General features: G+C 50.3%; 1 protein-coding gene across 5 annotated transcripts in view; it reads left to right on the top strand.

Annotated features, from left to right (window-relative positions):
* Window positions 1-1,481: 1,481 nt before the first annotated feature.
* The window catches only part of TCERG1 (transcription elongation regulator 1), a 28,038-nt gene continuing 17,300 nt past the window's right edge, over window positions 1,482-12,219 (top strand). For 2 of the 5 annotated variants that reach the window (XM_050979601.1, XM_050979602.1), the window contains exons 1-6: window positions 1,482-1,591; window positions 2,405-2,630; window positions 4,297-4,449; window positions 4,564-4,801; window positions 7,292-7,534; window positions 11,110-11,172. In XM_050979601.1, the coding sequence (XP_050835558.1) occupies window positions 1,518-1,591; window positions 2,405-2,630; window positions 4,297-4,449; window positions 4,564-4,801; window positions 7,292-7,534; window positions 11,110-11,172 (997 nt within the window). In that variant the 5' untranslated portion in view covers window positions 1,482-1,517. The remainder of the gene's footprint in view (window positions 1,592-2,404; window positions 2,631-4,296; window positions 4,450-4,563; window positions 4,802-7,291; window positions 7,535-11,109; window positions 11,173-12,219) is intronic. The other 3 variants (XM_050979604.1, XM_050979605.1, XM_050979606.1) reach the window with 3 other exon arrangements.

Here is a 12,219-nt window from a genome sequence, read left to right on the forward strand (position 1 = left end):
GGACACCGAGCAGGACACACTGGCTCCTGGGGAGCCCCTGCACCCCCTGACCTGCCCCAAATCCTCACCGGGACAGCAGCCTCCAGAAAAACACATGAATAAAGACCCGGCAGCGAACTCAGAGCGTGCCCAAGTCTCTGTGGCTCAGCACCGCCAAAAGGCCCCCCAGCAATTCCTTACTGTCGTGATCTAAGACAGATCTTTTTATTGAGAGCAGGAGAGAAATGGGAAATGTGGGATCACAGAACCAGCTGGGGACGGAAAGGCCAGACGGACGGTCGCCACCTCGGCCTTTCGGGGGCTCCTTCGCACCTCAGCTGTCGGCAGTGCGCGATGCCCCCTCCGTGCCGAGCGCTCCCGCGGCTGGCAGTGCGGGGTGTCCCCTCCGTGCCGAGCGCTCCCGGGGCTGGCAGTGCGGGGTGTCCCCTCCGTGCCGAGCGCTCCCGGGGCTGGCAGTGCGCGATGTCCCCTCCGTGCCGAGCGCTCCCGGGGCTGGCAGCGCGGGGTGTCCCTTCCGTGCCGAGCGCTCCCGGGGCTGGCAGCGCGGGGTGTCCCTTCCGTGCCGAGCGCTCCCGCGGCTGGCAGCGCGGGGTGTCCCCTCCGTGCCGAGCGCTCCCGGGGCTGGCAGTGCGGGGTGTCCCCTCCGTGCCGAGCGCTCCCGGGGCTCACCCGTAACCCGGGGCTATTCCGGGACTGCCGAGCGTCCCCAGGAGCCGCTCTGCTTTCCGTGCGCAGTGCGCGGGTCACGGGCACCCGGGACAGGGAGGTGCAGGCCGACCGTGCCTGCCGCGCCGCCCCGTTCCTCGTCCCGGTCCCGCGTGCCGGGATCCCCGGGCGGACCCGCCGGGGCTGGGGGCTGCGGACCCTGGCCCATTGCGGCCCGGGGGTGCCGCCCCGCCACAGCCCCCCGCGCCCCTCGGAGCCCCCCGCATCTCTCGGACCCCCGAGACCCCGCGGAACCCCCGATCCCCAGGATCTCCCGGACCTCCCGTATTTCTCGCATCCCCCGAACCCCCCGTATTTCTCGCATCCCCCGGACCCCCCAGGCCCCCCGGACCCCCCAGGCCCCCCGGACCCCCCGCATGGCTCGGAGCCCCTGTGCACACAGCGCCCCCTAGCGGCGGGCTCCCCCTCAGGGAGCGTTCATTAACTCCGTGCCCCCGTGACGTCACGGAGCGGGACACTCCCTATGTGGTTGCAGAGGGGCGCGCACCGCCGGCTGCGGACGGTGATTGGCGGACTTGGTTCCAACCGCTGATTGGATGCAGCTCCTCCCCTTCCCTCTACGGCGTGAGTCACTTCCGATTTCCTCCCCGGGTCTCGCCTCACGTGACCCCAGGCGCGAGCAGCGCGGGCCAATCGCGGCGCGCCCGGCTCCCCCCATTCAAAGCCGGCGGGCGCGGCGGCCAATGGTGGGGTGGGTTCAGCCCTGTGCGCGCTGATGGGCGGGCGGAGCGACCAATGGGACGCGGCGGGGCCCGCGCGGGGCGGGGCGGGTGCGCGCGACGGTGGCGGCCATGGCGGAGCGGGGCGGCGGCGGCGAAGGGGAGGCGGCGGCAGCGGCGGGCGATCGCTTCAGCACCGACCTCCGGTATGGCGGGCCGGGCCGAGCCGGGTCCGGCTGGGCCTGGGCTGCCGCGCGGGGCCGGGTGCGGCGGGGCGGGCCGGCGGGAGCTCTCCCGCCTCCATTCCCGGCCGCGCGTGCGGCGGGACGGGCCCTGTTCCCGCTTGCCGGGCCGGGGCCGCTCCCGGGCGGGACCCGGTGAAGCGCGGACAGGCCGTGTCCTGGCGTGGCCCACCATCTGATAACCTTGGGTTTTTTCGGGTCAGTTCCTCATGCGCCCGTGGTCCCGCAGTGCATCCAGGGGCGGGTGAAGCTGCCCCGCGCCCCGGGGGAGCCGCTCCGAAGCCGTTCTGGCCGCTCCTGAAGGCCGACGCTCTCCGAGAGCCCGTGCGAGGGCCCGGCGGCTCAGCGCGGGCGCAGCCGTGCGAGGGCCAGGCCCCCCCTGCAGGGACACCCCAGCCCCCGGCAGCCCCTAGCAGACCCGGCCCCGCCGGGCACGGGTGGCTGCGGCGGCTCGGGACGCACCGGCAGCAGGAGCCGGAGCACCGGCTGTGCTCGGGGAGCTCCGGCAGATAAGGCAAGGTGCGCTACCAGTGGCTGCATTCCCCATCCCAGCTCTGGGTATCCATTAACATGAGGGGAAATTCACAGTGAGGACTGATAACCCTGAAGTGTGTAGCAGAAGAACATGCTGAGATAGTTGCACAGTTAGCTTTACCCACTCAAACGTGCATGCTGTGCTCTGCTGTTGGTGCTGCCCGGGTTTCCCCGGTGCCTGTCCCGGCGGGTTTCCTCCCCGGCAGCAGCAGTGACCCGTGTTCCCCGTGCCTCTCTCCCCAGGATGGCTCAGCAGCAGGCGCTGCGGTTCCGCGGCCCCGCGCCGCCCCCCAGCGCGGTGCTGCGGGGCCCCCCGCCCCTCCTGCGGCCGCCCCCGCCCTTCGGGATGATGCGGGGCCCTCCTCCGCCGCCCCGGCCCCCCTTCGGCCGGCCCCCCTTCGACCCTAGCATGCCCCCGATGCCGCCGCCGGGCGGGATCCCCCCGCCCATGGGGCCTCCACACCTACAGGTAAGGAATTCTCCTGGGCTGGTTAAGTGGGATTTAGGGATTTTTCGTTTGTTTTTACGCATGGAAGTGTCCAGCTCTGGGCCCCTCAGTTTCAGGAAGCACATGGAGGTCTGGAGCATGTCCAGAGAAGGGCAGTAAAGCTGGTGGAGAGTCTAGAGCACAAGTCTGATGAGAGCAGCTGCGGGGTCTAGGGGGGCTCAGCCTGGACAAAAGGAGGCTCTGGGTGATGCTGGAGTTTCCCATCCCTGGAGGTGCCCAGGGAACAATGGGACATGGCGCTCTGTGCTCTAGGCTGGGTGACAAGGTGGGGATTGGGCACTCGATGGGCTGGGAGCTCTTTTCCAATGTAATTGATTCTGCGACTGTGTGGAAATAGTATGAGGATGAACATTGAAATGGGTGAAGGAAGCAGCAAGGCAAGATGAGAACACAGGGCTCAGGTGTGGTGTGCAGCCCACAGGTATGGGGCTGCTCAGCCCCTCTGCTGCTAAACTGATGGATGGTTTGAGGTCTTGTGTTTGATTTTCTGAGGCCCGAACAGTTTGCAAGGGACAGCACCTTTGTGAATGAGAAATGGATTGTTTTAATTGCCTTGTGCTGTTATTAATTGCTTTGTGGGGGTGCCTTGCCGTTAGGGCAGTGTGAGTGCCGTGTGGGCTGTGGGCAGGCTGAGGAGCTGAGTGGTACCACGTGCCACTATGGATTAAACCCACCATTTTAATTGCAGTTTGGAGAACCAAGCAGAGCTACTTTGGATCCCAGGCCTGGCTGTGGGTGTCTCCTGTGTTTGATTTCCACCCAGGGTGTGCTGCTGCTCCCAGCTGTCACACAGGCCGTGAGCTCTGCAGCTGCTCAGCAGCACCAGGGCTTGGGGTGACACTCAGGGCTCAAGTGATGGGGACAGTTAGGGCAGCTGTAGGTGTTTGCAGAGTAAGCTAAAGTGAGCTCGGTCATTCGTTTTTACAGGGAAGTGTTCACTGTACTTGTTGTATATAGGGAATTTCAAACAGTCCAAGCAAATAAGTAAAATGAAAGAACTGAATGTACTTTGAATTACAAACAGGTGTTCAGGCTTTCAGGTAACTGTGTGCAGAACAGGTCAGGATTTCTTATCGTGCAGTAATGAACATGTAATTTCGTCATATTTTTGTTTTAATTGGCACTAGCTAGAATTTTAGTTGGTGGGAAATTTAGGAGTGTAATGGATTTTAATAAAGCTTTACTGACAAACTGGATGCTTACTTGTAATTTAGTTTTTTTTAACCTATCTTTCCTGGGAGGGTCGTTGGGTTTCTGAGGTATTTAGTTCACAGATGGCAATGTCTGAGCAGCAGCTGTTTGGGAACAGCTCTTCCACTGAAATATTTTCTCCTTTTCAGGAGAGGACTCTTGGACTTTGACCACGTTTCTGTTCATTCCACCTTTTTTAGGTGCCTGGATGTTTGTATCTCAGAAGTGATGGCTTCAGCCGTTCTGCCATGGGTGGGGGGTTGGCAGGAAGCACATTCCCTGGGCTGGGAGCACTGGGTTGTTCGAGAAGCTTCCAAGCTTGGCACAGCTGTCCTTACTGTTGGTGTAGTGTCCATTGGTTCTCTAGGAAAGGAAAACTGCTTGACATTACATTGTTGTTATCACTATCATCATTATTGTTATTATATGCCTTTAGAGACCACCATTTATGCCTCCTCCCATGGGTAGCATGCCACCACCTCCTGGTATGATGTTCCCTCCAGGAATGCCGCCGGTCTCTGCGCCGGGAACACCAGCAATGCCCCCAGCCGAGGAGATCTGGGTAGAGAACAAAACTCCAGACGGGAAGGTGAGATGGGTGCTGTGGGTGCTGTGCTGTGAGCCCTGGGCCCTCTGGCTGGGTTGGGGTGCCCCGGGGCCCTGTCCTGCAGTGAGCTGCGGGTGACGGGGCCGCTCTCCCCAGGTCTATTTCTACAACGCACGCACGCGCGAGTCGGCGTGGAGCAAGCCGGACGGGGTCAAGGTCATCCAGCAGTCAGAGCTGACGCCCATGCTGGCAGCCCAGGCCCAGGCCGTGGGGGCCTCCACCCCCACCACCAGCAGCCCTGCATCTGCAGCATCTCCATCCACCTCCTCCAGCACGCAGTCCTCCACCACCTCCACCACCACCACGGCAACCTCAGTGTCCCAGACCAACTCCAGTGAGTACCTGGGGGTGTCTCGGCCTCGCGGTGGTTCGAGCTGGTGGTGGGCTTGCTGCATGGGGAATTGCTGCAGCAAAGCATGGGGATTCAGGACAAAGTTGTTTCAGCATGGAGTGTGAATTTAAAGTACAGTGTTTAGTCCAGAAGAACCTTGCATGCAAACTTTTTTCTCCCCAGTCTCAAAGAATTCTTCCAGGTCTTTGTATAATTTTCTTCTGCTGTTATCACATCATCTCAGAGCTATTACACATCTATTTCCTTTTGACTATAGATAGAGCTAAGTTGTTTTCAAAAGTGTTTTACAAGAAATGTTGATCTGAGGTAGGAGTTTAGTTGTAGCAATTTCCTCATTTTCTCCATGGCATCTGTTTCTGTAGGTTGGGTCTCAGAGCTGCTGCTCTGTGAGCATTGGTTGATTACAGAATAGAGTTTCTGTGTTGTATTGCTTTTATTAGCATTACTCCTCTGCCTAAGCCTTCTCAGTTCCTATTTTCCAGAGTTCCACAAAGAGGAAAAAGAAAGTCCTTGGAGCCATTTTTGTTCATTTGTGATCTTTGAATGATAGTCTGGAGATTATTGCTGCTTTCATGGACTGAGCCTTTGCTTGTAGGGGTTTTCCAAGTAGGAAAAGGGAAAGGGGACTGAATTGATGCAGCATGCACATAAATGCATGGCTGTGCACACACCAGCGTGGTTTGCACTGTCCTTTGGCACATGTGTGCTGCCCAGGTGCCTCAGTGCATGTGGGTCGAGGTGTGTGTTAAGTACTGTGGGTCTGTTTGCTGTGAGTGAGCGAGGTCAGTCCCTGTGCCCAGAGCCAGGTGTGCAGTGCAAGGAGCAGCTCTGAGAGTGTCCTGTCTTGCATGCAGGGCAACAGACAGACAGCATTGGTGCTGAGCAGGACTCTGGCACTGGGACATTGGGCATTGTAGCTGCACTGGCTCAGAGGTGTGCACTGAGCCAGGCCAGAGAGGGGCAGGAGGTGAACTGTTCCAGTCCTGTTGTGGGGTAGAGTTGCATTCTCTGGAATTCTTTTTCCTGGAAAAAGGAATCTTTTTCCTGTTACAGGCGAGACATGTCAACTAACTCACCATTTAACCCAGACTTCAGTGTCTGTGTGTAAAAGGGAGTCAATTTTAGGTAACCCTTCAATTCTGCTTTTGTTAAGGCAGGAGGGAGGACACGTCACTAGAGCAGCAGAGAACTTGTATTGGTGTTAATTTGCTGTGTTGAGTAAGAAGTCAGGTGGGAGGTCAGTGTCAGCTCCTGACCCAGTGGCAGGCTGGGGAGAGCTAGTCATGCAGCACTTTATGCCCCTTCTCTGAAGTTGAATTTCCTAATGTTGAATGCTGACAATCTGTTCCACTTCTACCTGTTCTATCTGCTAAACTTTGTCTTTGCTTTCAAGAACTGTTACTGTTGGTGTCTGTGCCTAGGTGATGAAATTTTATAATTTAAAATAATTTTATAACTCTTAGACTTGGCCTTAAAAAAACCAAAACCCTGAGACTTCTGGCTGAGCTTCATTCTTGCCTTGTACTGATTTGACCTAGGTCTTACAAATCACATACTGACTGTCTGCTCTGTTTCCCTAAATGTTAGGCACTGCTAAGAACTTTCACCCTTTCTGAAATGCTTATCAAAAGATCAAAAATCTGTATTTAAATATGCTAATACTGGTATGTTGTTTGGAATGTTTCTGATAGTAATAGAAAATGCACAGTGTACCCATTGGAATATGGCTGTAAATTGGTGTGGTTTTACTTTATTTTTTTTTTACTTTTTCCTTTCACGTCTGCACCAAATCTTACAGAGTGAGTTTACAAGTTTAAGCAGACTTGTCTCAAGTTCCTGTTGGCCTGTGCTGTGAGACTGTTTGCTCCCAATTAAAACAATTTGAAATTGAAACCAGTCATGCTGCAAGGATTATAGAACTGAATGCCAGTTGTGTGTTTTCCTGCTGGGAGGCACTGAAGACTAAGAAAGCTCTTGCAGCGCTTGAGGAAAAGTATTTTCCTTTTCCTTGCTTATTTACACATTTTTATTGATATTTTCCTGCTCTGGGGACGCAGCCCAGCATAGTTTAAGGCAGACTGCTGTCATGCACGTGCTGCTGCTGTTAAAAGCAGAACCTGTGTTCACGTAACACAAGGACAGCCTGTTGCCATTGGAAACTTGCTGTAATGTTCTGTTTCTGTGAACAAAATAGAACCTCATTTCAGCCTGTGTTTGTCCTTTAATACAGCCCTGCTTCTGCTGTAGAGACATGTTAAGGGTAAAGAATGGGAGAAATTGAAATTGGAAATTGGCTTTCTTTATGAATATTTAATGTGCCAGAGAAGGCAAAGTATTTTTTGTCCAGGAGTGTCTCCCTGCTGGTTATATCTAAGCATACCTGCTATGTACAGGGAAACAGAGCGCCAGTATGTTTGCAGCAATATATTGCAGTGTCTAAGATACAAGGTGTTCTTTGTGTTTTCTTATCAGCACCTACCACACAAGACCAGACCCCGAGTTCGGGTGTTTCAGTTGCCACACCATCAGTCAGTGTTTCAACCTCTGCTCCTTCTGCTACACCTGTGCAGACTGTACCCCAGCCAGTCCCACAGACATTGCCTCCTGCAGTTCCTCATGCAGTACCTCAACCAACTGCAGCAATTCCTGCTTTTCCACCAGTAATGGTACCTCCATTTCGTGTCCCCCTTCCTGGCATGCCTATTCCACTTCCAGGTAAATTGGCAAACTGTAATTGTCTTGTCTGCTACATGTCCATGTTGTCAGTTGTTTGCACTCATGTGTCCACTGTGTACAGAACTTGCCTGGATCCTCTCCTCAGAGTATCTCTGAAAGAATTCAGGGTTAGCAGACAGACTTTTTAATTAACAAAGAACATATATTTTTGAGCACTATATTTTACTAATTGCAATACTGCTTTAATTTTTTTCTACTTACTTTATTTAGACCTGAAGTCTTGTGCATAAATATTCACTAGGACATGGATGAGCAGGAAGAATTACCGTGGAAATCATGACCCCAGTGATATCAGGTGTTCCGAGTTCACTTAGGCTGCAGCCATTGGGTAGGATGCTGAGTGTTGAGGTGTGACCTGAGGACTGAGGATAATGAGGCATTTAGGGTGGCAGCATGTTGTTACTTGCAGGCTAATATAATAAATATATTATATTTATATATTAAATAACATAGAGAAGGAATCTTAGATGGTAGCACACTTCTTCTGGATATATCATGGTTTCTTCAATTTTTATGAAATATTTAAACACCTAAGGAAGTAATTTTAGGCTGGCAAAATGTTGGACTCACAGCCTGTAGTTGTTGCAGAGGCCTCCCGGGAGATCACTGATGACACTTAGCACTTACCGCCTTTCATTTGCATGGATACCCTTGAGTTCCTGTTCTGATACAAAATTGTTGTGTTTCAGTGCACAGTGGCACCAAGCATACACCAGGAGCTGATGATTTTGTGTTGCAGAGGGACGTAGGAGGCTGCAGTTGTATTTGATCCAACTTAGTTTCAGATTTAAAAAGACAAAAGAACCAGCTCTGAGCAGCATCTTCATTATTTCTGACTCTGTACAAGCTGAGTGAGGTGACTTTGCTGCTGTCCTCCTAATGCAGCCACCCAGTGAATGTGGAGGGAGGCCTTCACCTCCCCACTGAATTGCATGGATGAAAAGTAACCCTTCAGAGCACTCCTTTGATGAGAGAAAAAAGTCTGAAAGCAGTTAAAGTGCTGACTAGAAGAGAGCACCAGCTTTTAGCTGCCTCTGCTTTTAGAATAGTCTTCTAAAATAACTGTGCAAAGCTACTTTAATCTGTATTGGCCTGAAAAGGAAATTGCAGTGTAGTACTCTTTGGTTTAAACCAGGAAACAAGTCCTGTTCTGAGTATGATATTTAAGGCTGAACAACAAATGAATAAAGAGTATGAGAAATAAGTCTGTTTATTGATGAGGTTTGCAGGAATAATAAAAACAGTTTTAAGCCTTAAAGATGATCAGCTGAGTGCTCTCAACTGCCATTTCTAACCTTGCCAGCAAGGCTCCAGCATGGAATAAAGGGCCCTTACACTGTGAGGGACATGATCCACACAAGTGTGAGCTGTGGGGTAAAATGGGATGGTCAGGACAGTGTAGAAATGTGCCAGTGGAAATGGAGATCCTGGGTGTACGCCCAGGTTGGGCTTTATTGTGAGCTCTCAATCAGAATGTTTTGGGAGGAGTGCAGTGCAGTGCAAAGACACAGTAGGGGCATCAATCTCCTGAAACTCATTTTTGAAAATGATTTTTTTCAGAACTGGTGAGAGGTATTTGCTCTGACCAGTTTTTCCTGTGAGCTGGGCTGCAGGTGGAACCCGTAGCATGTAGGAAGGACACCTGGCAGCAAAGTGCTGCTTCCAGTAGTGGGTCTGATTTGTCAGTTTGGTGACTTACAGAATGAAATCTGCCAGCTTCTTTCAGCTAATTCTGACTTGAATTGGTTGGGATGGTTTCTAAGCACTGTAAAAGAAAAGGAAAACTGAAAAATATTTTACAATTGCAAGAAACAGAAGAGAAGTCAAATTACTTCAAGACAGTATCAGGTGAAGTCAGAAGGTCGTATGAAGGTTAGGATGTAGATGTTTGGGGCTTTCAGCACCAGGTATGATATCAGCCAGAGGATTTGAAATCACAGGGACAGAGCTAAACAATACCAATGTCAGGTGATTTCAAAGTTAATCTCTGGGTTAAACTGTAGTAAGAAGGAATAATGGAAGAGTTTGTTAGTGATATCTCATAATCTCAGATCTTAAAAAGTAAGTCTGCTTTCTCTCAATTCCTATGTTTTAAGTCAGTTTTATGTTTGGGAATGACCTTGGCAGCAGAAACAGCTTGGGTGTTTGCTCAGTCTAATCTGTGCTGCAGCATCCCTAACTCCAGCGATCCCCAGACAGTGTTATTTGTACTGACTCACGTTGGAGACATGCTGTAACTTCCTTAACAAAACGAATTTTCAGGTCCATTGTCAAGTATATAACATGACCACCCTTCCAGTTTAGACAAACACTTCAATCAGTGCTGTTTGAGTCAATGTTTTCATGTCTCAATTCAATACTTATTTTAAAAATAAAACTAGTTTCAATTCTCTCATTGAAATTATTTTTAGAAAACATTACAATTCTGTCTTCTCACAAATTTATTTTCAAATAAATTTGCAGTATTTATGTATGCTTTGCATACTAGATCTCTAATGACCAAATCCAGAAACTACTTTGGTTTAAACAGGGGTTTAATTTCACTTTCCACTGGAGCATTTCCCACCTCACATGATGCATTTGAACTTTTGAAGGGAAGGGTTTCAGTTTCTGAGCATCCAGACTGGACCAGTCAGAGAGCCCTTCTACAGTTGCCTTCTACACCCAAAATGGAGGTTTTGGAAATGCATTCCGCTCAGCCTTGTCTGATTTCCCACTGATTTTGATCTGATCAAAGAGGATGAGCTGCTTGCCTTTTTGTGCCTTTTTGTATTGTTCCTTACTCAGCTGGAGAGCTCGAGAGCAGACCAGTGCATGGTGCCACCTCTTTCAGGGCAAGTTTTGGCTTTTAAAGCATTTTCAGCTCATGCCATTCTTGATAATGAAAAATAAAGAAAATGCCCCTGACCTAGTGCAGCTCTGTGTACCTCTGTCTGCAGCTTCATTGCTTTAATTTCTTTAATCCCCTCTTTCACCTCCAGCCTTGCTGCAGTGACCCTCCTACCCTCAGCTTTCCTTCTGGGTTGCACTTGGCTGTCCACCCTGCCCTGCTTTGCTGCTCTGACTAGTTCAGACCTGTCCTTCTACCCTTACTCTGCTCTCTAACTGCAGCAGCAGACTGGGAGCCTCAAAGCCCGTTTTGTGCTGCTGCTGCTCCCCACAGGTCTGTCCCAGCAGAGGCTGCCTGTGGAAGCAGCCCCATAGTGGGATATTTTCTTGTGGTGCTGCCCTACAAGGGGAGCTGCATTCCCCCTTGGATGAACTTAAACCCCTGAGTCTTCACTGAAATACATTTTTTCTTTTTAATGACATCCCAATAACTTGCTAAGCAGCTGGTTTAACATAGGCAGAGACTGTTGCTGCATTTTAAAATTAGTTTTATATTTGATCTGGCATAAAACCTTGAAGCGAAAGTAATTCACATTTTCTTGCTGGAAGGCTTCTTCTCTGCCAGCTGCAAATGGCAGTCCAAATTGTGGCAGGAAGTCCGTAGCAGCCCGTGGTAGCTGACGTCCCATGGCAGCTTTCCAACATGCTTCCTATCCGTTTTGCAGGTGTAGCAATGATGCAAATAGTCAGCTGCCCGTATGTAAAGACAGTCGCTACCACCAAGACCGGTAATTTCCAAACCCATCCTAGTTCGTTTTGTCTGTAAGTTGGCATGGTAGTGAATGTGGTTGTTTCTTTTATTTCTTTATTTGCTTCCCCACTTCAATGATTACATATACTTTATTTTCAAAACCAGTATAAATGAAATATCGTATTTGGTCAGGAGATAACTTCCCCAAATAACTGTTAGTGTCAGCTTATTCTGTACCCAAACTCCCGTAGTTTTCTGTGACCATTGAGTTCTGTGACTCTCATGCCCATACTTAGTTCCTAGTTTCTTGTGTGGATTTTTGTTTTCCTGCTCCACATGTGCAGTGGCTGGCTGTGCTCGCATGTTGTGTGCGTGTCTGTGTGTCTGAGTGTGAACTTTCATATTTCAGTTGTGGATTTATGAATACTCATTTGCTGAGAACACGTTATGGCAGTGTGTAATGTGTGATTTCTGTTATTTAAAATGAGACTTTCTCAGTGTTAAAGGCTCAAATGTATGATCTTGAAGTTCCAGTCCTATCCAATTGGTTGTTCTAGAACTTGTCCTTCCAAATCTGTTCATTATCCTCAGTTTGTTGGGATGAGTGGAGGGATAATAGGAAACTGCAGCATTCTGGCTTTCTTTGGATATTTACTTGCCATTTTGCTTTAGAATTTCAATAAAATGGGTTTTTTTAAATCAGTTTGCAGTATTAAACAAACCAAACAATCTGATACTGATTCATTCTCATCAGGTTTTATCCAAGGCTATGAATTAATGCCAGTGTTCAAGATTTATCAGAGTTCTGTTCTATGGTCTATGGCTCAAATTCAATCCACTCTTGCCTTTTTTAAGAGCGATAGGAATATCTTGTACAATGGCAGCATAATTAAGCTGTGGAGTAGACTTAACCCCAATTATTTGCTGCAGGCATCTGATAAAGACTTTTCTAATAAATAGAGAACCTAATTTTAAAATAATAGAATAAATGTCTAAAAGCTAACAAGCTTTGTGCTTTGCAGAATTAAACAAATTAATTAAAATCCATTTTGCCTGGGAGTGGGCATTACTGATTGCAGAACAC

Source organism: Serinus canaria, chromosome 13, assembly GCF_022539315.1.
Source record: "Serinus canaria isolate serCan28SL12 chromosome 13, serCan2020, whole genome shotgun sequence".
NCBI classification, from domain to species: Eukaryota; Metazoa; Chordata; class Aves; order Passeriformes; family Fringillidae; genus Serinus; species Serinus canaria.